This window comes from Drosophila suzukii, unplaced genomic scaffold (assembly GCF_043229965.1).
Source record: "Drosophila suzukii unplaced genomic scaffold, CBGP_Dsuzu_IsoJpt1.0 scf_4, whole genome shotgun sequence".
Taxonomy (NCBI): Eukaryota; Metazoa; Arthropoda; class Insecta; order Diptera; family Drosophilidae; genus Drosophila; species Drosophila suzukii.
This window is the reverse complement of record NW_027255927.1, coordinates 5,504,840-5,531,306: the sequence shown is the minus strand read 5'-3', so window position 1 is coordinate 5,531,306 and position 26,467 is coordinate 5,504,840. Positions and strand designations below refer to the sequence as shown.

General features: G+C 41.0%; 1 protein-coding gene across 8 annotated transcripts in view; it reads left to right on the top strand.

Annotated features, from left to right (window-relative positions):
• Window positions 1-26,467, top strand: part of LOC139354879 (gamma-interferon-inducible lysosomal thiol reductase) — a 207,375-nt gene that overhangs the window by 69,365 nt on the left and 111,543 nt on the right. The window contains exon 2 of one of the 8 annotated variants that reach the window (XM_070999130.1): window positions 1,041-21,815. The exons of the other annotated variants lie outside the window; for them this stretch is intronic. Within the exon in view, the coding sequence (XP_070855231.1) occupies window positions 7,656-7,961 (306 nt within the window). The 5' untranslated portion in view covers window positions 1,041-7,655 and the 3' untranslated portion in view covers window positions 7,962-21,815. Of the gene's footprint in view, window positions 1-1,040; window positions 21,816-26,467 lie in introns of those variants that run through there. 8 annotated transcript variants of the gene reach the window in all.

Here is a 26,467-nt window from a genome sequence, read left to right as displayed (position 1 = left end):
CAATGTGGTCTGACGACTGACGAACTTTATGACTAAAATTATTTTCCAGGCACTTTTAATATTTATTCTCGTTATGTTGGAGAGGAAAGATGCTTACCAAGATCCCACGACCCGAATACGACGTAGCTTATGCCGGCAAATGGTGCCTGAACATCGGACGCCTCTCCCTCGGCCCAAGTCCCTATCAGGACTCGGGCACTAATATGCCCACGTAACAGAATTGGCGCCCAACGCTAGGACATTTCATGTTCCTTAAGGAATTTTACCAGGGTCCAGAGTCTCGATGCATGCGGTATCAGAGTGGATGTACATAGGGATGGCATAGCTTTCATCTTTATTTGCCATGAGTAATTTGACTGTTTTATAGAACAGGGAACTTAAATATTTTTTAATATGCACCTACTTAATTGTTTATTATTATTATTATTTATTGTTTAGACTTCCTAACGCTACCAGTTCTAAAACTTATAAATTACTGCGCTAGTCACAACTGGTAAACATACTTTAATTTGGATAAAATTGGTTCTTAAATCTAATGACATACTTTGTTACATTACATTAATTGTTGTACATTTAGAGTGACAAATAAAGTTAAATCGAAATTAAAAAAACTGAGGAAAAGGTTTTGGGGATAAGTCGCAATGTTAAGATAGGATATGATACCTTATAGCAGACTAGAACTGCTATTTTTTAGGTGTGAGAGAAGTTTTGTCTTAAATAGTGTTGCGCTCCTAGTTTCTTTTATGTAGTTGGGAAGCTCGTTCCACGTTCTAATCGTATTTATAAAAAATTGTCTATTTGAAAGCAGAAACCTGTGTCGAATGCAGATAATATTCTTTGTTCTTGTAGATCTGGAGAATTGAAATTTTTCAAATAAGTACGATGGCTCTCTATATAACTTTGTGTAAAAAGATTATTGTTCTACTTTTAATATAATCTGCCAAGCTTATATCAAATATCTTGTAAGCAAATTGAGTTACATGGTCAGATCTATGCAAATTAAATATAAAACGCGCAATACTATTGCATGCTATTTTCAGCTTATGTTGACTTGCTTCATCACAATTTGCATAGATCTCTAGACCATAGAAGAGTGTGGGTATTATACAAGACTTCGCAATTAGAAGACGCACACTAACAGGTAAGGAACATTTAACTAGTGACAAGGATCTTATTAGTCTCGTAGACGGCTACTGTCGAAATTTCAGCCGAATCGGGCTTGTAGTTTTGTTTTGACTGCGTGTGGAATCGGACGTGTCCGCGGATTTTAGAAAAATGGAGAAAGAGCAATGTCGGTCTGTGATTCGATTCTTGTTTTTGGAAGGGAAATCGCGCAGCGAAATCAAAGAGCGCTTGGATGCTGTGTACTGTGACTCTTCTCCTTCGACGGCGACCGTCAAAAATTGGTTTAACGAGCTTCAACGTGGTCGCACGTCGGTTTTTGATGAGCCACGCCCAGGTGCCCCGAAAACGGCTAACACGGAGGACAACGTGACAAAAATCCACGATCTCGTATTGGCAGACCGCCGATTAAAGATACGCGAGATGAGCTTCTTACGCAGCGCAAGTTTGTTTCAGCAGAGTGCCCCGCCCACATACCGCCCAAAACTGTGGCTCCTACAGTTTTGATGCTAGAATAAAAATTGTAACTGAAATGTATTGTTCTCATCAATACCTATCAATTGACCCAAAAAAAAGTTTGCCACGCCCACCCTAACGCCCACAAACCGCCCACAAACTTCAAATCTCGGATATCTCCGAAAATATCAAAGATAGAAAATTGGGATCTGACATTTAGATTCCGTAGCCTTGAGCGCAGCGCAAGTTTGTTACGCGAATATGTCACTCCCACTCTAACGCCCACTCTAACCGACGAAACCTGTGACGCCCACAATTTTCATGATAGATACAAAATTGTAACTGAAATGTATTGGTCTCGTCAATACCTATCGATTGATTCAAAAAAAGTATGCCACGCCCACTCTAACGCCCATAACGCTTAAATCTGTCTACCGCAAGTAGGTGGCGCATTTCAATCTCGCTCTGCTGCTTGCATATCTCCATTTCTCTTTGGTCCCTTTAGCTGAGTAACGGGTATCTGATAGTCGAGGTACTCGACTATAGCGTTCTTCCTTGTTAGGTCTTTTTTTAATAAAAAGGGAAGCATTAAGAAGTTGGTTATCGACTAAAACTTTTTGTAATAAATAAATTATAAAAAGCACAATAAAATTTGATGTTATGTTTAAGAGTTATCATAACAGAAGAAAGCATTATAGCTAACAGCAGAAAATACCAGCAGAAGCAGTGAAAAGGCCAGAAAAGCAAGCATGAGGAAGCTATGGAAGGAGGTCAAAATAGTCGAGTCGAGAAAAACACCTCTTCCCGCATATATGAGTATTACAGCAAAAGTGAATGGAACTCCCATTTTATAATTGCTTTTTAAAACAAGAAAGGAAAGTTGCTTCTGACTGAAATTATTATACCTTCGGCAAGGGCATAACAAAAACTTCTGATATCAAACAAACACATTTCATTACATGGTAAGAGGTCGTGGCGATCACGCACCATCAAGGTGGTGTTTTTGTTTAATAAAATTTAAAAGGAAAAACAGAAAAGCTTTCCTGAGCTACTAAGCGTTACAGAATGTGACACTAAAGTTTCGCTACAAAGTTTATTGGACCGATGTAACAGGTAAACACAATAAGTCTTATAATAACCTCACAATAATAGGAAAATGGGGCTTCGATGACAGTTCTGGACACAGTTAATAAAGGCAAAAATTGGAAGGTAACTATTTGGAAGACAGTTCCTTATTTATCACATCATAAGTTCCTCTTCAACTAATAGTAAAATCTGATAATGATAACGGACAGAACTTTTTTCGAAAAACCCGCGACCATCGTCTACCCGTTATTGCCGACCGATTCGAATTAAATTTTAAAAGGAATCCGTAAATTTAATACAAAATGAAGAAGTCAGAGATGATCGTTACGAATTTGGATGGTCACCATTACATGCCTATATTTGTTTCTTTGAATATTTTCTTCACCTTACTTATAAACTTGAAATCAGACAATGGCAAATAAGAGGTAAAGAAAATAAAGTACTATTTCAGAGAAGGAAATCAAATATTCAGTTCGAATTTAGAGAAAAAACGGGTCTCATTGTCCATAACCCAAAAGTAGGTGGTAGTGAAAAATCAAATGATGGCAACACTGCAAGAAAATTTTTCCATAATTCCCATTTATCTGCAGAATAACTGGCATTGAACAACATTTAATTGAAAATTTGTTACGTACGCCCTCCACATAGAAAGATTCACTTAGAGAAACAACGACGAATCTGTAGCCAGGGGGAGGGGTGCATGTGACTAACCAGACTCATAATGGTAAAGGTAGAAGAAAATGCAATTCGGCAATTCCCGGGTGTCGCGTGGCCAAAACAACGGCCATGATCGATCTACTGGTAACCATACTCCGGTAGCTGGCAAAGGGCAACAGCCGGCCGTTGACTCCCAAGATAGCAGATATCAAGAAACAGTAATCCTAGGTGGGAACACCTAGTTTATCCGATCCATACCGACAGCCAAGTAAAAGCTCTAGTCTGGTATAAAAGACCGTAGACAAATAGAGAAAGGGGGAGAATCCATTTGGGTGTCTTGCTGACGGAAGCCGGCAGCTCCGAGGGAAGGCGACTTTCCCAGGGAGTAGTCGACCACGGAGTCTTCTGCCACCAGGACCAGCCACCACATCCAACATTCCTTGAGGAGAACACAATTGCAGTTTGAAAGAATCTTAAGTGTCGAACCAGCGCCGTCATTGTCATCAAAGAACGTGGAGAGGATCAACAATAAGGACGACATCCGACATACTGTGATGTATGAAATTTGTTCAACAGGAGCCATCCGTTCAGAGGCGTAACGACCCATAGCGTACGAGCCAACCGAAGCTAAAGTGAACTCATGAATAACCAAAGACCAATATTCTCAAATAATACAATTGGATAACAAGTGAAAATCAAAAAAACATTGGAAGCATTCAAACATGCATTGAAATATACTTAAACCAACCGAATCAATAGACAAAGTGCGAATCATGATGAACAATTAGAGAGGACGAATCTCTCCAGCAGCCGTTGAAGAAGTCACATGCCTATAGCATAATATATATATATATATATTGTGTTTAAGTGAATTGGTATACTTAAGAACAGCCGTATTTTGGTGCACGTATATTTATATATATATATATCCAATATAATATTTTCCAAAGCCCAGGACCCGGAGCGTCAAGATCTCATCGCCCAGAATTTAAAGAGGGGGTAAGTTTGCCGGGACACGGTTCCTTTCTTATAAACATACATATATAAATATTCGTGCAGTATTCTACAGTTTTATAGACTCCTTTAATATTTTTCAGCGGCGGGTATCAGCCCGCAAGAGGCCTCACAATTGCAAGAGGCCTCTGAGCGACGTTTGTAGTCGTGAATAGTCAGTATTTTGCTGATGTGTGCACCTTCACAGGTGATAAATTCGATACTCACCGCTAACAGAATAATTGTCAATTAAATAAATCAATGGACGCAGATACATATTACCTAATAAATGTATAATGTGAAAAGAATTAGAAACCATGGTATGCTAGAACTCTAACAAAGGGGGTGTGCTGACGAAAGGAGTGGAGTAGGTCGAGAACAATGACATTACTTTCGACGGACAGCCTTGACAATAGGGTATCGTATTGCGCGGCTCGCGACGATCCATTGGCACACGAATGTGTAAAGGGGAGGGAATATGGCCAAAACACAGCCCGATCGTATTGTGATCAAGCGACAGCTAAGCTTGTGGGGCAATGTGGTCTGACGACTGACGAACTTTATGACTAAAATTATTTTCCAGGCACTTTTAATATTTATTCTCGTTATGTTGGAGAGGAAAGATGCTTACCAAGATCCCACGACCCGAATACGACGTAGCTTATGCCGGCAAATGGTGCCTGAACATCGGACGCCTCTCCCTCGGCCCAAGTCCCTATCAGGACTCGGGCACTAATATGCCCACGTAACAGAATTGGCGTCCAACGCTAGGACATTTCATGTTCCTTAAGGAATTTTACCAGGGTCCACAGTCTCGATGCATGCGGTATCAGAGTGGATGTGCATAGGGATGGCATAGCTTTCATCTTTATTTGCCATGAGTAATTTGACTGTTTTATAGAACAGGGAACTTAAATATTTTTTAATATGCACCTACTTAATTGTTTATTATTATTATTATTTATTGTTTAGACTTCCTAACGCTACCAGTTCTAAAACTTATAAATTACTGCGCTAGTCACAACTGGTAAACATACTTTAATTTGGATAAAATTGGTTCTTAAATCTAATGACATACTTTGTTACATTACATTAATTGTTGTACATTTAGAGTGACAAATAAAGTTAAATCGAAATTAAAAAACTGAGGAAAAGGTTTTGGGGATAAGTCGCAATGTTAAGATAGGATATGATACCTTATAGCAGACTAGAACTGCTATTTTTTAGGTGTGAGAGAAGTTTTGTCTTAAATAGTGTTGCGCTCCTAGTTTCTTTTATGTAGTTGGGAAGCTCGTTCCACGTTCTAATCGTATTTATAAAAAATTGTCTATTTGAAAGCAGAAACCTGTGTCGAATGCAGATAATATTCTTTGTTCTTGTAGATCTGGAGAATTGAAATTTTTCAAATAAGTACGATGGCTCTCTATATAACTTTGTGTAAAAAGATTATTGTTCTACTTTTAATATAATCTGCCAAGCTTATATCAAATATCTTGTAAGCAAATTGAGTTACATGGTCAGATCTATGCAAATTAAATATAAAACGCGCAATACTATTGCATGCTATTTTCAGCTTATGTTGACTTGCTTCATCACAATTTGCATAGATCTCTAGACCATAGAAGAGTGTGGGTATTATACAAGACTTCGCAATTAGAAGACGCACACTAACAGGTAAGGAACATTTAACTAGTGACAAGGATCTTATTAGTCCGTATGCTTTTCCTACAGCTTTGTTTACGTGGTCATTCCAGTTCAAGGTCCTATTAAATGTTATACCCAAATTTTTGGCGGTTTCCACGTACTCAATTGGTGTTTCGTTAATCATCAGGGGGGATAGTTCAATATTGCATAATTTCTTCTTAAAAATGATTAAGCACTTTGATTTTAACGGATTGATGGCAAGACCGTTGTTTTTCGCCCATTCATTTACTTTTGCAAGCTCCGTTCTACAAATATCTAAACACTCACTAATTCTGTTTAAGGGACGACTAACATACATTTGAACATCATCAGCATATAAATGGACATTACATGTAGACAGCACGTAATTTCTTGTCTTTATAGTCTTTAAATTAGTAACCGTAAAGTCCCCAACTTCTGTGACTGTCAGTGCTCAGTGGCCACTCAATCAGAACTTTGTCGCAGAATAGAGGCCTGACTTTGAAATGTTTTTAACCGTAGAAATTCCCTGTTTTGTTCATGGACAAATTTGCCAGAATTTCCTAAAAACAAGAACTATGAGATTTCCTTATTATAATACTATGAAATTACGTGCTGAACGACTATTTGTTGAAATTAACGTAAATACAATTTATAGGTGCTTTCTGGCCGACGCCCCACGACGTACTAGGCAATTGTCAGGTCGTTTGATAGGTTCGAGTCCAGAAAGAGCAGGAGCGCAAGCATTACGGTAACGCATTTAGCAGTTGCGGTGCGGGTCTACTGTTCGTTTGTCGATCCAGGACAGAACGGGGGTGGGGGAACTGACAGGAAACGCAAAGCTGACGCCCCACAACGTGCTAGGCATTTGCCCGGTCGTTTGCTTGGTTCGCTTCTTTGCGGTTTCCCTTGACATATTTGGGCGGTGAACGATATTTAGTTTCTCTGGCCGACGCCCCACAACGTATTAGGCTAGTTGGTCAGGTCGTTTGCTTGGTTCGAGTCCAGAAAAATAGGAGACAGTTGTGGAGCCCGAGAATGATCGGTCAAACAACTTGTTTTCCGACGACTGGCGGGAGGGGGTTTTTGGACAGATTCCTTATCTAAACACAGCCAGATTCCGTTTGGAGCATTTGGGCTGAATAGAAAGGGAAAGTAAGGGCATGTTAGTTTAGCGGAACCCAGTTAGTTAGGGATATTTGTTTTGTTTTTGGGGCTTAAATATCGGACGGTTCTTAACCGAAGAGAAACTTGAGAAGCAGAGAGAAGCACCCCCAGTTTATAAACATTTCTATTGTCGACTTATTCAGCGTTTACGTCGCTGACTGGGTGTTTTGAAAAGAATCACGTCAACCTTTTATATTAAACGAAAAAAAAATGAAGACAATTTTAGTGCGTGTATTAATTAGCACAAAGTGACAGTTTATAAAAAAAAAGCGGAGGCCTTTAAAAAAAGGCCCAATCATATAAATGAAGGGGCCAAGAAGAAGGTCCTATTCCAACCCAGCACCGGAAGAGTGACCCGAGCAACAACGCGCGGTGAAAATCACCAACCCCGCAGTGCAAGCGCGCCAAGGCTAGGAGATTCACCTGAAAGAGAGCCGAGGGAGCTCGCACAGAATCAGCCAGGACACGTAGATTCCCTGTCTGAGGAAAACAATCTGGAGCAATGTACTGAAATGGAAGGAGCCGCCGGTGGGGAGAATCTACCCCTAGGACCGCCGAAGGGGAGATCAAGTATGCTTCCCCAATTTCAGAGGCATGAGGAGTACAACTTAGAGGCTGCCGAGCGGCGGGAACAAAGATTGATGGAGCTCTTGAGGCAGAGTAACGAAATGCAGCGTGGTATGAGCGCCGACATCAAGGAGACCCGAACAGAAGGGACTGCCTTCGCCGCCCCGAGCTGTTCCGAGTCCCACGGACAGTTTCTTGAGATATCAAGACACTCCGCCTCTGGAACCGGTAACGCAGGACATGCTCAATAGCTAGATGCACTGGTTAAGAACACCCAGGCGGATGGACACCCCGTCCCATAGGCAGTCCAGAACAAACGAGAGGGAGTCGAGTCACCAACTGCACCCAGAGATCGATCGGAACTGATCGTTTCAGGGACCGAGATAAAAAGATGTCAGATTAGACAGATGGAACCTAAAGTTCAATGGTAGCGGACAGTTGAAAGTTTCCTGTTCCGCGTGGAACGGTTACAAGAATTCTATGACCTCAGCCGCCAACAAGTCTTTCATGAATTCCATCTTCTGCTGGCAGGTGCAGCCACGAAATGGTATTGGCAGCTAATGGAGGACAAGACAGAAGACTACGATTTTGAATACTATTCGTTGACACAGGAGATGGATCGAGCGTTTTCCACTACCGGAAGTGACCTTATGAAAGTCAAGGAACTAATGGAACGCAAGCAAGGACAGTACGAAACCTTCAGCGATTATGTCTCCGATATGCACAACTTGCATTTCAAACTGACGCAAAAAATGGATGAAGATGAATTTGTTGAGCTTTCAAAAGATAACATGAGCTCCCAAATGGGCGGCTTGCTGCTGACATCCCCAATAACTTCGTTAACGGAATTCAAAAGCGAGGGTCTTCTAGTGGACCGCTGGTTACACAATACTGCGAAAAACATGCCCAGCTCTTAAAAAATTTCCTAATAGTAGAAAAGTTCTTACACCATGTAAACATATAAATCAAACATTTCTAATAATTATGCCTTAAGCGAAACACAGATACCATGCGCCAAATTTAAGAAAAATACTAGGGTACAAAATACACATTTAACATAAAGCAACAGCAGTGAGGATATCAGCCTGGACAGCTCAGCCGATAAAACATGAGACTTTCATGTCATCCATTTTTTGCGTCAGATCCATACCGACAGCCAAGTAAAAGCTCTAGTCTGGTATAAAAGACCGTAGACAAATAGAGAAAGGGGGAGAATCCATTTGGGTGTCTTGCTGACGGAAGCCGGCAGCTCCGAGGGAAGGCGACTTTCCCAGGGAGTAGTCGACCACGGAGTCTTCTGCCACCAGGACCAGCCACCATATCCAACATTCCTTGAGGAGAACACAATTGCAGTTTGAAAGAATCTTAAGTGTCGAACCAGCGCCGTCATTGTCATCAAAGAACGTGGAGAGGATCAACAATAAGGACGACATCCGACATACTGTGATGTATGAAATTTGTTCAGCTGTAGGAGCCATCCGTTCAGAGGCGTAACGACCCATAGCGTACGAGCCAACCGAAGCTAAAGTGAACTCATGAATAACCAAAGACCAATATTCTCAAATAATACAATTGGATAACAAGTGAAAATCAAAAAAACATTGGAAGCATTCAAACATGTATTGAAATATACTTAAACCAACCGAATCAATAGACAAAGTGCGAATCATGATGAACAATTAGAGAGGACGAATCTCTCCAGCAGCCGTTGAAGAAGTCACATGCCTCTGGCATAATATATATATATATTTTGTGTTTAAGTGAACTGGTATACTTAAGAACAGCCGTATTTTGGTGCACGTATATTTATATATATATATATCCAATATAATATTTTCCAAAGCCCAGGATCCGGAGCGTCGAGATCTCATCGCCCAGGATTTAAAGAGGGGGTAAGTTTGTCGGGACACGGTTCCTTTCTTATAAACATACATATATAAATATTCGTGCAGTATTCTACAGTTTTATAGACTACTATAAACTTTTTCAGCGGCGAGTATCAACCTTGAGCCCTCTGAGCGACGTTTGTAGTCGTGAATAGTCAGTATTTTGCTAATGTGTGCACCTTCACAGGTGATAAATTCGATACTCTCCGCTAACAGAATAATTGTCCATTAAATTAAATTAATCAATGGACGCAGATATATATTACCTAATAAATTTATAATGTGAAAAGAATTCGAAACCATGGTGTGCTAGAACTCTAACAAAGGGGGTGTGCTGACGCGAGGAGTGGAGTAGGTCAAGAACAATGACATAACTTTCGACGGACAACCTTCACAATAGGGGATCGTATTGCGCGGCCCGCGACGATCTATTGGCACACGAATGTGTAAAGGGGAGGGTATATGGCCAAAACACAGCCCGATCGTATTGCGATCAAGCTACAGCTAAGCTTGTTGGGCAGTGTGGACTGATGACTGACGAACTTTATGACTAATATTATTTTCCAGACACTTTTCATATTTATTTTCTTTATGTTGGAGAGGAGAGAGGCTTACCAAGATCCCACGACCCGAATACGACGTACCTTATGCCGGCAAATGGTGCCTGAACATCGGAGGCCTTTCCCCCGGCCCAAGTCCCTGTCAGGACTCGGGCACTAATATGCCCACGTAACAAAATGTGCATCAATACTGTAAGCATTGTCCTCTGGATACATAATTTATATTATTGGGTGTATATAGCAGTACAGAAATGTTCAGATCTATATTCCAACTAGAAGTATTTTTGGCCGCCTTTGCCATACAAGATCAAACACTGTGCAGCGGTTCGTTCCAATATTTCTTTATCCAGGCGTGGTTGGTGTAAAAGAGTCTGACCCGATCACAGAGTATGGCACGTACGAGCTTCGGTAAAGAATAGTTTCGAGTAAATTTGGAAGTTAAGAGATAAAGGAAAACATCAGCGGCGAGATTTTGCCGGTTGGCTGTGGGTGTGACTTGTGGGAAAAACGGAGAGGTGACTGGGTCGCGCTGCGATATATTTGGCCCCAATAGAGACCAAGAGAACACACAGGTCTTTTTGGTTACCAGACGGGTTAGAGACCACAAAGATCTTCTAGGTTACGAGACGGGATAGCTTGTAGCTCACGAGATAAATCCCGCCCTCTGTCGATCGGCTTTGACTAATGGAAATCGATCGACTCGTAGGCACGGGGTAAACGGACTCGACCACGGCATCGGGTACCACTAATGGCGGCGTTGGCTTTCGGGATAGGATCTGAGGATCGGTGGTCACTAATGACGGCTGTTTCTTGGGAAAGTGGGGTGGGAAAGTGGTTGCTAACTACCATGTATTGGTTGGACCGGGTAACGAGACCTGGCCCTAAAAAACTCAGTAGCTGACTCCTACTTAAGCGCTCACCTCATCCAATCGCTGTTGGCCGCACAGTGACTTATCCTTGGCGATCGGACCTCCCTTTATACCCGCCCGCATTTAGTGTGGCTGTACTAGGTCCTAAATACTAGTGATGCAAAAACATCGATAGTGGAAAACATTTTTATAAAATTCCCATAAATTGATCCAAATAGTTACAAAAATTATTGATTTTCAGAGCTTAACATAAAATTAAATTTATTTAATATAAAAACGAAATCTTTACAATCAACGAAAAATAAAATCCCTTTCGATTCCGCAGAGGTGGCCGGAATACTTAGATATTTTAGGGCGCACTGCGCAAGGGAGACAAATAGGACTTCGTTATCCCCCAAAAAGTTGTTGAACAATAAATGTAAATTTGCTTATTCATTTTAGTTATAAGGGCCGGCACTGTCGGTATTATTAAGGATATAGTTACTGTTTTCGCAGCCGACGAATCTACTGTTGCTGTTTCAAAAAGCTATAAAATTGTGCAAATATCTTCAATAATACAAAATTGCTCCTCACTCAAGGAATCTGGTGCCTTCAATGTTTTTGGCAAGACTCTTCAAACTGCCTCTCCAGCGAGAAAATTCGCTTTATGATATAAAAGGCAGTATTCCAACGAGTAGGAACTTCCTGTATAAGGCTTAACGGCTCTCCTACACCTTGAGCAGACCTAAGTTTGGCATACGCAATCGCACTGCTTTTAAAATATGTTACAATACTTTTCACGCATTTTAAAACTTCTTGCACATCCTTTAAAACTAACGAGCTTTGAACGATTAAATTTAATAAATGGGCAAAACAGCCCAGTTGCTTTTTCTGCAAATTCTCGCAATGTCAGTAACAACAGTTACTATTTTATCTAAAATATCAAAGTCAAGACATTTTTCTTTAACGGTTCCTGCAATATTGTCGACATAGTGTGTGGCTAGACCTACCGTTTTTTACTTGAAGTTTTCAACAAAGTGTCACGTCAACGTAAGGTAACTTCTGTTCGAACGAGACGTCCAGCAATTCGTTGTAAGGCAGCAATAATGGATCGTAATCAGCTTACCTCTCAATTTTACCAGTGTTTCATCATAAATATTTTGATAATCACAATTTGTAATGTACGTCTCGGCAACACATATTTTGAGTCGGTAGTTTTATAAAATGTTGGAATTCTCTATCGTTCATAATGCTGAATGGTTGAATATCAGAACACACCATTTTAGCAAAACCTTTATCCAACACCCTTTTTCTTTAATTTTCCAAATTTGCAACTACTTTTGTTGGATGGAAGAATTTCAAGTGATCTGACATGTCGGTTGTGTTGCCAGAAGTCTTGTTCTCTTTTTATTTTTTTTTTGCATCGCTCAAAATACTTTCACACGCCAGGTCCAGTTTTCTTGCGTTTTTTATGGCTGGAGGCTGGAAGTCTAATTCTGATTCCACACATTCCAAAGTATCAGACGAATGTGGTGTTTATGGTGGTGTTCTCCGTCCAACTCCCAGATCACTTGCGACTGTTGCAGTATGAACTGTTTCGTGAATTCCGGGCATGCTAGATCCGGTACTAACATCAAGATGTTTGTTAACAAATAGGACGCGAGAAGTGTAACTGTTTAAATTGATTTTTATTTGTCTTCACCAAACATTCAATATAATTTAGTACAATCATTCTCGATGCGCTCTGGTTGCGTTGGTAGCCAAAATGTGACTGACTGTAGCTGGGTATATTACTACAAGAATAGGCTGAATTAAATCGTAAACACGTTACCGTAAGAGATGAATGGAAAAGTACTGACCGAGGCAATGCATTTGTCAAAGCTCTTGCACGTACACACAAATTAAGCTGCGCTTCATGCGCGTGTATGTGTAAATAGATAACACAGGCGAGCGAGAGATAAAGTTTACAAGAATAAATGTACAGGGTGTCTGGTTCCCCAACATACCGCTCCCCCTGAACGGCTATTCAGCAAAGGGGCAAGATCGCCAATTTGGTAATTGGCCGCTTGAAGAGTCCTTGGGCGGTAACAACTCGGACTTTGTCGTCTTGTCCGGCGTGTACCTCCTGGATACGTCCCAGAATCCATTTCGATGGAGGTAGATTTGGTTCCTTGAGCACTACCAGTGTGCCGACCTTCAAATTACCGTCTTCCAGTTGCCATTTGGTGCGCTCGTGCAGAGAGGATAGGTACTCCATATGCCATCGTTTCCAAAAGCCTTGGATCATTGCTTGTAGTTGAGTCCATCGTTCCAAGCGGTTGATCGGGACGTCTAGACGGGTTGGCTCCGGTAAGGCAGTATAGGGAGCGCCAGTCAAAAAACGGGCCGGTGTAAGCGGATCCAAAGTAGAATCCCCTGATGAGCAAAAAGGACGAGAGTTTACTTAAATCTTCAATCTGTATTAAAACTGTAGACATTATCCTTTTCATATGTAGCTTGATGGACCAAACTCCGGCTTCCCATATTTCCCCGAAATGTGGGGCACAAGGCGGTATGAAGTGCCACAGGATTCCTTTGTTGGCGAAGAAGTTTGCTAAATTCTCATCCTTGCGTTGCTCCATGGCTAGCAGCCGCATTTCGTCGAGTACTCGTTTGCTGCCTGAAGGTGGTACCGTTGTCTGAGTAGAGATCAGTTGGTTTGGATCGCGAGCAATGAATCGTTGGAAAGCCGCAATAAAGGCCTTGGTTGTTAGATCGGTGACTGCTTCGATGTGGAGCGCCTTAGTTGATAGACAAACTAACATTGCGAACCATGCCTTTCCGATCATTGGTGTGCGCCCAGTTGAACCTTTAATTGAAATTGGCCCGGCATAATCCAAGCCGGTATGATGCTCTCCCATGATCTGGCTACTTGTGCTCTTGCGTTGGAGGAAACAGCGTTTACATTGAAAGACACTCTTTCGGACGATATTTCGTGCACCCAAGGTCCAGTACTGTTGTCGAAGATTTATGAACGTGGCGTCCACTCCAGTGTGAAGTTTCGTCACATGAGAATGTCGTACCAGGAGCTCGGCGATTGGAGAACTCTTTGGAATTATAACCGGGTGCTTAGCGTTGTAGTTAAGGTTCGACCTCTCGATTCGTCCGTCAACTCCCATTAGTTCGTCCTTATCAAGAAACGGAGAAAACCGGATCAGCTGCGATTTTGCATGGCGTCTGTTTTCTAGCTGCGTATACTCTCTTTGAAAGGCCCTTCGTTGGTTGTGACGAAGAAGTTGGTCTCGAGCTGACTGCAGTTCCGTTGAAGTTAGGTACGCAGAATAGGCCTGTGCTGCAAGGAAAGACAATGAATAAAGCGATAACAACAGCTAGTTACCCTTATGAGCCGTGTCCGGATGAGATCTTGTTGATGAGCAACTCGTCGATACTTTCGTCAGGAAAGCTATGTAGAGTTGTGGGCTTGGCTGGACGTTCCTCTGTTCTGACTTCCAAATTTGTATCACCTCGGAACTTGCTAGTAGACAGAGCCCATTTGTATTGTTGCAAGGCCATCCAGAATGGTCCTTTCCACCAAAGTTCGTGGAGCCACACGTGTTTTGGCGGCTACGAGATTTATGTGGAACTTCCCATCCGATGCTACTCGACTATAAACAACAGCACCATGCGCGTGCACGGATGCGTCTTCGAATGCGTTCAGTTGGATGTGTTGGTAGGGTGCAGCAATATACCGAGGTACTTGGCATTGTGTTAGCGATGATAATTCCTCTACTAATGCCCTCCAGCGTGCATTCAGGGCTTCAGGAATAGGTTCGTCCCAGTGTATTGCAGCGGTCCAACTTTCTTCGAAGATGAGCTTGAGAAGCACGGTGGTAGGCGCTGCAATCCCGAGTGGGTCATAGATCTTGGAAAGTTGCGATGACAGTTCTCGTTTCGTGGGGACAATGCTGAGATCGAATTCTGTGGGTTTGACGAACATTACATCATGACCTGGATTCCACTGAATTCCAAGGACCTTGACGGGCGATTCCATCGGTGAACCTTTGCTGAGCTGTACTGGGTCATAACATCGATCCTCTTCAGGTAATGATTGCAGAAGGTTCCAGCAGTTAGAGCTCCATTTCCGTAGTTTGAACTTCGCTTTTCCTAAGAGTCCAATCAGCTCCGTCTTTAGAGCCAAAAGATCTTCTACCGAATCGCATCCAGTTGGGATATCGTCCACATAAGCATCTTGTGATAAAGCTTGTGATGCGGCCGGGTACTCGAGGCGATGATCGTCAGCAAGTTGCTTCAAAACGGCCAGAAATGGAGAGGGTGCTAAGCCGTACGTGACTGTTAACAGCTGAAAATGAAGCTCATTTTTGCGCCTCTCAATACGTTGAAAATTGGTGTGACGCCTGGAAACTTGAATGCCTCTAAACATTTTTTCAATATTTGCACATAGAACATATCGGTGCTGCCGGAAACGTAGGCAAACCCCGAGCAAGTCCCGCCGAATCGGTGGCCCAATATGAAGTCTGTCGTTTAAGGAGATTCCAGAACTGTCTTTCCAAGATCCATCGAAGACCTCCTGACATTTGGTCGTCGGGCTATCCTGCTTATGGGCAGCGTGGTGCGGTAGATAAGCGCCAGTGTCAGGGTCGTCCATTACTTGGGCTGATGTAAGTTGTTCCATATGACCGTGTTCCAAGTAGTCATCTAAAAACTCCTCGTATTGTTTTTTGAGTTCCGGATGTCGCTCTAATGAGACTTGGCGGTTGTTGGCCTGGGGAAGAGTTGAGTCGATAGGCGGGAAGGGATACTCGACGATATAGACCCCGTCTTCGGAGCGCGTGTGAGTGTTTGCAAAATGACTCTCTGTGGGATCACTGGAGTCCAAGAGAGACTGGTTAGGTTGCAAACTGTCCATTTCCATAAACGATCGAACCATCGTGTCGAGATGCGCGTGATGGGTCACGGTTGGAGTGATGTGGTCGTCGCAAGCAGTGTACGAGCCTGCAATAATCCAACCACAAATTGTATTGAGAGCGATCAGATAGTCCTTACCAAAATATTTTCTTTCTCCGGTATATACAGACAATAGTTGCTCAGATCCAACGATTACATCTATAGATCCAGGAGTGCAGAGCGTGTGATCTGCTAAGGGAAGTGCTGAAATTTCCTTCCAGGTTGAAGATGATGTGTCAATAGTTTGCGCTGGAAGCGATTACGTCAGCGAGGACAAAATGAAAGAGTCCATATCGATGATATGATCCGAATGCCGAGAGCGCAGCTTAAAGTGTGCGCGCCCTCGAGTATGACCGGCGTTGTTTGCGGCCAGACCAAGAATTGAAATTCGTGCATGCTTTCGATGCACGCCAATCCGCTGAACAATTGATTCCGATGCCAAAGTAATGGTGGATCCCGTGTCCAAGAGCATTCTGCATTTTGTTGTGTTTCCCCAAGCGTCGTCGACGTCTGCGAGAATGGTTGCCAATAGGGTTTGCGAACCTGCTTACGGAATATTTTCCAGGGTATGATGAGTGTAATAGTTCCCCACAGGAGGAACGATTGTTTGTGCTGAAAGATCTAACTCGGGATTTTGAGGGGGCAGATTGCCGGTGTTTACGCTGGGCGACTCATTGTGCTATCCAGTTCGATAAGGCAGCGGCGTGTCGTGGACCAATGTATGATGTTTGCGGCGGCAGACCCGGCATGTGTGTTTCGATGTGCAATTGCCGACCATGTGTGATGCGCTGAGGCAGTTAAAACAGAGCTTTCTGGTTTTCAGGAATTCTCGGCGAGTTGCGATGTCCAACGTTAGAAATGGGTCACACCTGTACAGTTGATGAGTCTGCTGGCAATATATACACTTGTTTTCGTCGCGCCTCTGGTGGGCGTCAGCATGATGGGTAGCAGCAGATCGTCGAGCTTGAGAGCGAGTTGGTAGGCTCCAAAGGTGTCGCCGTGAGATGTGAGAAAAGTTAGAAATTGGTCGATGGCCACACTGGGAGTTTCAGATTCTGCGCACTGGGCCCATGATTGCCGAGTTTCAGGATCTAATTTTGATAATAATATAAAAATTAACCAGGGATCTTGGTTATCGCACTGAAGTGCTCTTAACCCACGAATAACTTCATCTGCGCCGTCAACCAATTTACGCACAGTGCTGATGCTACTGCGTGTGGCACTAGGTAGCGTTAAAAAAATGTTCAGAAATGATCGGATAATGAGCGGTTTTTTGTTGTACCGTTTTTCCAACTTGTCCCATGCTTCACTGTAGTTTTCTTTAGTCACGGGAATATGTTTCACTAATGCGAGCGCCTCGTCAGACAGATAGGATTTCAAATAGTGAAATCTTTGGCAATCAGTGAAATTCGTATTTGATGCGATCGATGCCGTGAACATGCCCGAAAAATGTTTCCAGTCCTCATAATTTCCTGAAAAGGTTATGAGCTTGATTCGCTCGAACTGAAAGTCCACATGGCTTCTGCGAGTAAAGTTGAACGATTGATCGGAAACAAGAAGAGAATGTTAGCCACTTCAGCCTTTAAATCTTCAAGCGTATTACTGAGAATAGCGTATGTAGCGTAGTGTTTTTCCTCGTATATATCAACGTCTTCAACAGGGTCTTCCCAACCCTCTTCACACTTGTAGGCGTACAAATCCTCCGTAAGCCGCACAAACCGCAAGTAGTTGTCCTGTAGGTGGGCCAATCGCGCGACTAATGTCGGGATTGACTGAATATCTTCCACACATTTCGTGGCATTGTTATGCGCACGAGTGATTTGGCTTTTGCAAAAGCCCCGCTGTTGAATCACATTCCGCATGACGATTGAGGTTAGAGGAAGGTTCTATACGATGCAGATATCTATAGATCACCGTTTACAAGTACTAATTATACCCGTTACTCGTAGAGTAAAAGGGTATACTAGATTCGTCGGAAAGTATGTAACAGGCAGAAGGAAGCGTTTCCGACCCCATAAAGTATATATATTCTTGATCAGGATCACTAGCCGAGTCGATCTAGCCATGTCCGTCTGTCCGTCTGTCTGTCCGGATGAACGCTGAGATCTCGGAAACTATGAGAGCTAGGCTATTGAGATTTGGCGTAAAGATTCCTGAGCTTCTTACGCAGCGCAAGTTTGTTTCAGTAGACTGCCACGCCCACTCTAACGCCCATAAACCGCCCAAAACTGTGGCTCCTACAGTTTTGATGCTAGAATAAAAATTTTAACTGAAATGTAATGTTCTCATCAATACCTATCGATTGACCTAAAAAAAAGTTTGCCACGCCCACTTTAACGCCCACAAACCGCGAAAACCTGTGACGCCCACAATTTTTATGCTAGATAAAAAATTTTAACTGAAATGTATTCGTCTCGTCATTACCTATCGATTGATCCAAAAAAAAATTTGACACGCCCACTCTAACGCCCATAACGCTTAAATCTGTATACCGCCGGTAGGTGGCGCATTTTAATCTCGCTTTGCTACTTGCATATCTCTATTTAGCTGAGTAACGGGTATCTGATAGTCGAGGTACTCGACTATAGCGTTCTTCCTTGTTTTATTTAAAATGTCCCGAAAACAAACGCGTTCCTGGCTATCCGCGATCGAAGGACCAGTAATTTTATGTTAACAAATAAGACGCCAGAAGTGTAACTGTTTAAATTAATTTTTATTCGTCTTCACCGAACATTCAATATAATTTGGTACAATCAATCTCGATTCGCTCTGGTTGCGTTGGTAGCAAAAATGTGACTGACTGTAGCTGGGTATATTACTACAAGAATAGGCTGAATTAAATCGTAAATACGTTACCGTAAGAGATGAATGGAAAAGTACTGACCGAGGCAATGCATTTGGCAAAGCTCTTGCACGAACACACAAATTAAGCTGCGCTTCATGCGCGTGTATGTGTAAATAGATAACACAGGCGAGCGAGAGATAAAGTTAACAAGAATATATGTATAGGGTGTCTGGTTCCCAAACAATGTTATTTATCTTGTCGAACGCTTCCTGATGTCGAGTTTGCCATTCGAATTGTTATCCTTTTTCCTAAGGTCTTGTACACGATGCCACGCTCAAAAAACTGTGGACCTCTTTCCTTGTTTTCGGTGTCGGCAACTTCCCTATATCTGCCACCTTCTCCGGGTCTGTTCTTATGCCCTGATCTTTTACTAAAAGTCCCAAAAATTGTAACCCCTTTTGAAACAAATTACATTTCGCTGCGTTTATTTTTAAGTTTGCCCTTTAAATACTTCTCTTAGTTTTCATACCCTTGCATCTGGTACATTGATTTCAGTCAGAAGCTTGCAACGCAGTGAAGGAGACGTTTCCGACCCCATAAAGTATATATTTACTTGATCAGCATGACTAGACGAGCCGATCTAGCCATGTCCGTCTGTCCGTCCGTTTCTACGCAAACTAGTCTTTCAGTTTTAAAGCTATCGGGCCGGATCGGACAACTATATCTTATAGCTCCCATAAGTATAATCGTACAAATTTTTTTTTCTTAATTATATCTTTGGTGTTTTTTAACATATAACCTCCTAAGCTTGGAAATACAATTTTTTAATTCGTTTTAAATTTTTAAATTACATTTTATTAAAGTCGGACGACTATATCATATAGCTGTCATAGGAACGATTTAAAAATATGTGGGAAAATAATATGAAACAAATTACATCTTCGGTATTTTTTAACATATAACCTCCTACGCTTGGAAATAACATTTTTTAATTAGTTCTGAATTTCCAAATTAGTTTTATCGAAATCGGACGACTATATAATATAGCTGCCATAGGAACGATCGGAAAATTGGAGGGAAAATAATATGAAACAAATTATAGATTCGGTGCTTTTTAACATACAACCTCCTACGCTTGGAAATAAAATTTTTTAATTAGTTCTGAATTTCGAATTAAATTTTATCAAAATCGGATAACTATATCATATAGCTGCCATAGGAACGATTGGTAAATTGGTGGGAAAATAATATGAAACAAATTATAGCTTTGGTGTTTTATAACATATAACCTCCTACGCTTGGAAATAACATTTTTTAATTAGTTCTGAATTTCGAATTTAATTTTATTAAAATCGGACGACTATATCATATAGCTGCCATAGGAACGATCGTAAAATCGGTAAGAAAATAATATGAAACAAATTATAGCTTCAGTGTATTTTAACATATAACCTCCTACGCTTGGAAATAACACTTTTTAATTAGTTCTGAATTTCGAATTAAATTTTATCAAAATCGGATTACTATATCATATAGCTGCCATTAGAACGATCGTAAAGTCGGTGGGAAAATAATATGAAACAAATTATAGCTTCGGTGTTTCTTGACATATTATCTTATACTAATGCGAATATCATTTTTTGTATTTTTAAATTTAATAATTATAACTGCAAGGGTATACAAACTTCGGCTTGCCGAAGTTAACTTCCTTTCTTGTTATTCTTCAATTTTTTTTCTTAAAAGCTGAATGGTGAATTTAATTTTAAATGTTGCTCCTCTATTTCCCAAATATCTGTATAGAACTGAAAAAGGGTGAGCTAGCGGTGAGCAGCTACATGGTACCCAAGCAATTCTAGTTTCAGGGTTTCGTAATAGACAGGATTTTAGCAGAGTTCCTAAAAAATCGCCGGGGGAAATTCGGTCAATCTGGAATACAGACCAGGTTCTGGAAAAAAACTTCAAAATGGTGATCACATCGATCTGGCGAACTACAGGGAAATATCTATTATTACGGCAATAGTGAAGAAATGAATAGTGGTTGCGCGCCTAGCTGACTGGGTTAAAAATCAATCACAGTGGACAACATAAAACACGAATCTCCAATGTGTACATTTGCTTCTTCGACTTTAAAGAAGCCTTCGACATCATCGACAGACAAAGCTTGTTCTTTTAGTTCAGCTAATTCTATAAATTTTCTGTATAGTAAAAATGCAGCATTGGCAAGGAACGAAAAATATCATTCTGAATGAAAGATAAGTAAGGCAGCATTTCAAGTCCGTTGCCCTCCCAGGGGTCGTTAAAATATTATCTGCGCAATAACGGAAGATGGCAGCTTTCTGGAGATCGCCAAAGAACTTAAACACCTTGGTGTCACACTCACACATAATGGGAACTTCGAAGAGCACAAACAATCCAAGCTTGCAGTCTCAATCAAATCCTGCAGAGTATGGAGTACAAAATCTACACGGCCGCAGCGCTCACAATATTGGGTTATAATGCACAGGTATGGGGCTATAAGCGAAATAAAGCCGCGAACAGATTTTTTAGATTCTATCAAAAGACAAGAGAAAACGCTATAGTCGATGGCCTCGACAACTAGATACCCGGTACTCAGCTTAAGGGAGTGCGAGAAGGATGGAGATATGCTTAAAAAAAACTCTGCTAGCCTAGAGCGCCACCTAGCGTCACCTATCTTCATCTTCTACAGCGCCACATACTCTATAGCGAACTACCGGTGGCGTAATAGTGAAAAAAGCTAACTTGGTGCATGTGGTGTGAAATCTCGATTAAATTGTAAAATATTGATTATTATTTGGTTATAACTTTCGACAGTCGATACGAACGGTTGTGCTTTTCTTGTGATAGATCAAGTAAAAACCTTCAAGTACCCGAAGTGAACCCACTCGTAAATCTATTAATAGATCGCTTATCTTATCGAAAGACAATCCGACATACGCTCGTCAATCAAAAAGTGCAGCTTAAGTCGCCAAAAAACTCAAAATGCACGACCCCCCCTGGAAGAGGCCCCCCGCACCCGACGGAAAGTACCTCGTTATCACCAGATCGGACAGCGAAACATTTAGCAACACCTCACCGTTTTTGATCAAGAAGACTATTGACTCTGCCGTGGGTGGAGAAGTCGCAGAATGCAAGAAAACTAGAGACGGAAACCTTCTGATCAAAACGAAGAACAATCTACAAGCGGAAAAACTCATTAAACTTACCACAATGCCTGGCAACATCCCAATTCAAGTGTCAGAACACAGATCACTTAATTCCTGCAAAGGAGTTATATACTGCAACGACTTGAGAGGCATCGAAGAGGCTGAAATATTAGAGAACTTAAAGTCCCAAAAAGTAATTGAAGTCCACAAAATTACAAAAAGGGCCAGCTTTGGTGTAACCAGCGAAACGGGCCTCATAATACTTACATACTCACTGCTCACCCTACCAGAAACCATTAACATCGGCTATGAGAAAATAAACGTTCGACCATACATCCCTCAGCCAATGCGTTGCATGAACTGTATGCGTATTGGACACATTGCAAAGTTCTGCAAAAGAGAAGGATCGTGCCTTAAGTGCAGCCATACCGACGCTATGACAGGAGAAGAATGCCAAGAAACCCCATGCTGTATAAATTGCCTAGAGAATAAATACCCTAACACCAATCACATTCCAAGGGACAGGAAATGTCCAGTCTTTATAACTCATCAGGAAGTACAAGCGATAAAAACGTTACTAAAAGTTGACAACCGAAAAGCATGGTCCATCTACAAGCAGAGACATCAGCACGACGGCTCTTTGTATTCAACAGTTGCCAAATCTACACAAATCCAAGCAAATCAAGAACAAAAAGTACAACAAAATTTAGCCGAACCTTCACCACCAACAACCCAGGAACAACCATCAACAAGCAATTAACGGAAAGTTATCAAATACGACGACGACGACGAAATGTCCACCAGCTCTATCAGTTCGGAAAAAAATCCCAATGATAAGTCGAATCCTAATTGCCTAGTTTACCCAAAAAACTTAACCGAAAGAGAAAAAAGAATACTAAAAAACGACGTCTCAAAAAGCCCAATACAAACCCGATCTAAAGTTAAGAAAATCTAAGTTAAGAATACAACTAACCTAGCCTCTTAAATTCCATTTATCACTTTACAATGGCCTTTAACATACTACAATGGAATATGAACGGATACACTAACAACTATAACGAACTCTTAATCTTAATAAAACAATACAACCCGAAAATTATCTCTATACAAGAAACCCATATAACACCTTACCAAAACGTCCCTACCCCAGTAAACTTCGAAATTTACCACACATTATCCATTGTAGCCAAAGGCGGAGTCGCCTTACTAATCCACAAATCACTGCAACACACACAAATCCCTACAGGGCGTATATTCGATGCCATTGCTCTTGAAGTTCATTCAGCCAAAAAATTTATTATATTCGCTGCGTACATTCCCCCAAATCAAAAGTTCACTCAAACTGACTTGGAAACAATGTTTCCAAACAATAATACACCATCCATAATCACAGGCGACTTCAACAGTTGGAATAGCTTGTGGGGATCGCCCAAGAATAATAAAAAAGGAAACACGCTAGGAAAATTCATACACAACAGCAACTATATAATCCTAAACAATGGCAAACCCACACATTTCTCCACACATAGCTCATACACGCACGTTGACTTAACTCTTTGCTCTACAGATCTTATAATCCACTCTACCTTCAAAATTAGCGATACACTCCAAGGAAGTGATCACTTCCCCATTATTATACAAATGTTTCCCTTTCAGAATAAAAAAACAAATAGGTACCTACCCAGATTCATTATGAACCTAGCAGATTGGGATAAATACGAAACACTCACGAACAACTTAAACACTAGTTTACCAATAGCATTCAACACCAACAAAGAAGCTAGTAACATAAATAAAATAATTTTACAGAGTGCATACAAAAGCATCCCCCAAACCAAGGCCCCTAAACAACAATACGACGTACCATGGTGGAACAGAAAATTAGAATCCTTAAAAAACAAAAAAAACACAGCTTGGAGAACATTTAACAGAAATATGAGCTCTCAAAATCTTATAAACTTTAAACAAATTAACGCGCTGTACAGAAGGGAAATTAGAGCTTGTAAAAAAGAAAGCATACAAATTTTAACATCTAGCATCAGCCCAGACACTAAATGTGAAACTATCTGGAATAAAACACGCACTTTCTGTGGCTTACATAAGGCAACCTCAATTCATTGTATCAAGGACTACAACGCAAATCACACCTTTACAGATCAGGGGGTTATAGCCAACGCATTTTCCAAGCATTGGTCTCTCCATTCAGATGACAGCAATTTCTCGACTCTTTTTCTACAAGCTAAAAACGATATATTTAACAACTGGACCCATGACCTACCGCACAAAAACGCAGAATTCATGGAACAAAACATAAATTTCATTGAATTTTCTGCAGCCTTAAATAGTCTTAAGGGAAACACACCAGGATACGACAAAATCAATTACTCAATGATTAGGCACGCCTCAAAACTTTTAAAAAATAGAATAATAGTCTTATTCAACAGCATTTTAAGATCAAACATTCCGCAAACATACAAAGTCAGCACAATAATAATATCCACAAGCCAGGAAAAGACAAAACATTAATCGAATCCTACCGCCCTATATCGCTCAATCCCTGCATATCTAAAATATTAGATAAAATTATCTCCAAAAGACTATGGTGGTTTGTTAAAACAAACAAATTACTTAATAGTCACCAACTTGGCTTTAGGAAGGGGAAATCGGTTACAGACTGTCTACTGTTTGTAGACGCTTTGGTCAGCCGAGCCCTATCCGAAAAACGACACGCATCCATAATTTCATTAGATTTTGAAAAGGCATTCGAAAAAATAGGATTGCACACTATAATAGGTCAATTGAAGGCTTGGGGTTGCGGTCAAACGACCCTAAACTATGTAAGGAATTTTATGACGAACAGGGAAATCCGAGTACGCACGAACCAGACACACTCATCGATACAAAATCTTCACAACGGCATTCCCCAAGGATCCCCACTATCTACTACCTATGCAGATGACTTTAACATTATAATTGACCTAAAAAAAAGCCAATCTGTAAGACCCAACTTAGACGCCCTGTTCTCTGAAATAAGCAAATGGTGCTCAATCTCTGGAGCATCATTATCCCTAAATAAATGCAACCACTTACATATATGTAGGAAAACAAACTGCCGATGCGAAATAGAAGCAAGCTTATGTCCGATAAAAGATCTAAAGAAACAACTATTTTAGGACTAACCTTAAACTCAAAGTACAGATGGAACTCTCACATTAACAGATTAAAAAAATCACTGGCCAAGCCGTTAAACATTATTAAATGTCTATCAAGCTACAAATACAACAGTCACCCACACACATTAGTCCAAATAGCAAAAAGTCTTTTGATATCAAAAATTGAATTCGCTTTACCAATATACGGAAACGCCCCAAAATCTACGTTAAGGCCAATTAAAACATACATTAACTCAGCTCTCCGCTCAGCGTTAGGAGCATTCCCTTCCATTCCAACCCACAACCTCTATCTTGAAGCGAATGTATGCCCCTTAGAAACAAAACTCCTGTTCATGAAAGCCAAACTTTGGAATACAATAGTACACTCCCAGGACACCCCCCTTTATCCCATAGTAAACAAAATTATAAACAAACAGAATAAAAAATACAAAAACTCAGTACTCCAAGAATGTATCGACATCTGCACCAATCTAGGACTGACAATTACCCCAGTTAAAAAACTACCTAAGTCCAACCCCCCATGGCACATAAAACCTGAGTCATTAGACACACACCTTAACAAAAAAAGAAAAGCAAGTACCCCAAAAGAAATATTTTTAAAAGAATTTTTAGAAACTAAACACAAATTAAAAAACTATACCCTTATATACACGGACGGATCTCTATCCAAAGAAATAATTGGCTATGCAATAACAACAGAAAGCTCAACTATTAAACTAGGAGTGCTCCCTGAGTACTCTTCAGTGTACGCAGCAGAAGCTACAGCAATCCTTGACGCAATCGAAATAAGTCTAAAAACTAGAGGGAAAACATGCATTTGCACTGATTCCCTGTCAGTAGTGGAAGGTATAAAAAACATAGAAAACTCGACATATCTTATCTCCAAAATTCGAAGTCTTATAATTAACAACTTCCCAAAAATAAAACTTCTTTGGGTGCCAAGCCATATGGGTATAGCTGGTACTGAATTCGCCGATGAAGCTGCTAAACCAGCTACAATTTCCCCCTTAATAGCGTCAGCAAACATAAATAAATTTGATAGGAATAGATACTTAAAATCAACACTGCTTAACTATGTTCCACAACTGATTAATAAAACCTCCACTTGGTACCAAACAACGAATGTCAGCCATCTTAACATTGCCCACTACACAAAAAACCGGGTCTTTTTTAAACTATCCAGAAATGAACAAACCAAGCTTATACGGTTACGCCTTGGACACATTAGACTGACCCATGCAAACAGATTCGTTCAACCTCCATCGAACCAATGCAAATTTTGCAATAGCACGGACACATCGATTATACACATCTTGAACGAATGCCCATCCTTCCACAATATTAGACCCAAAACCCCAAACTCCGATCTCATCCCTTTCTTAACTAATCCAAAACCT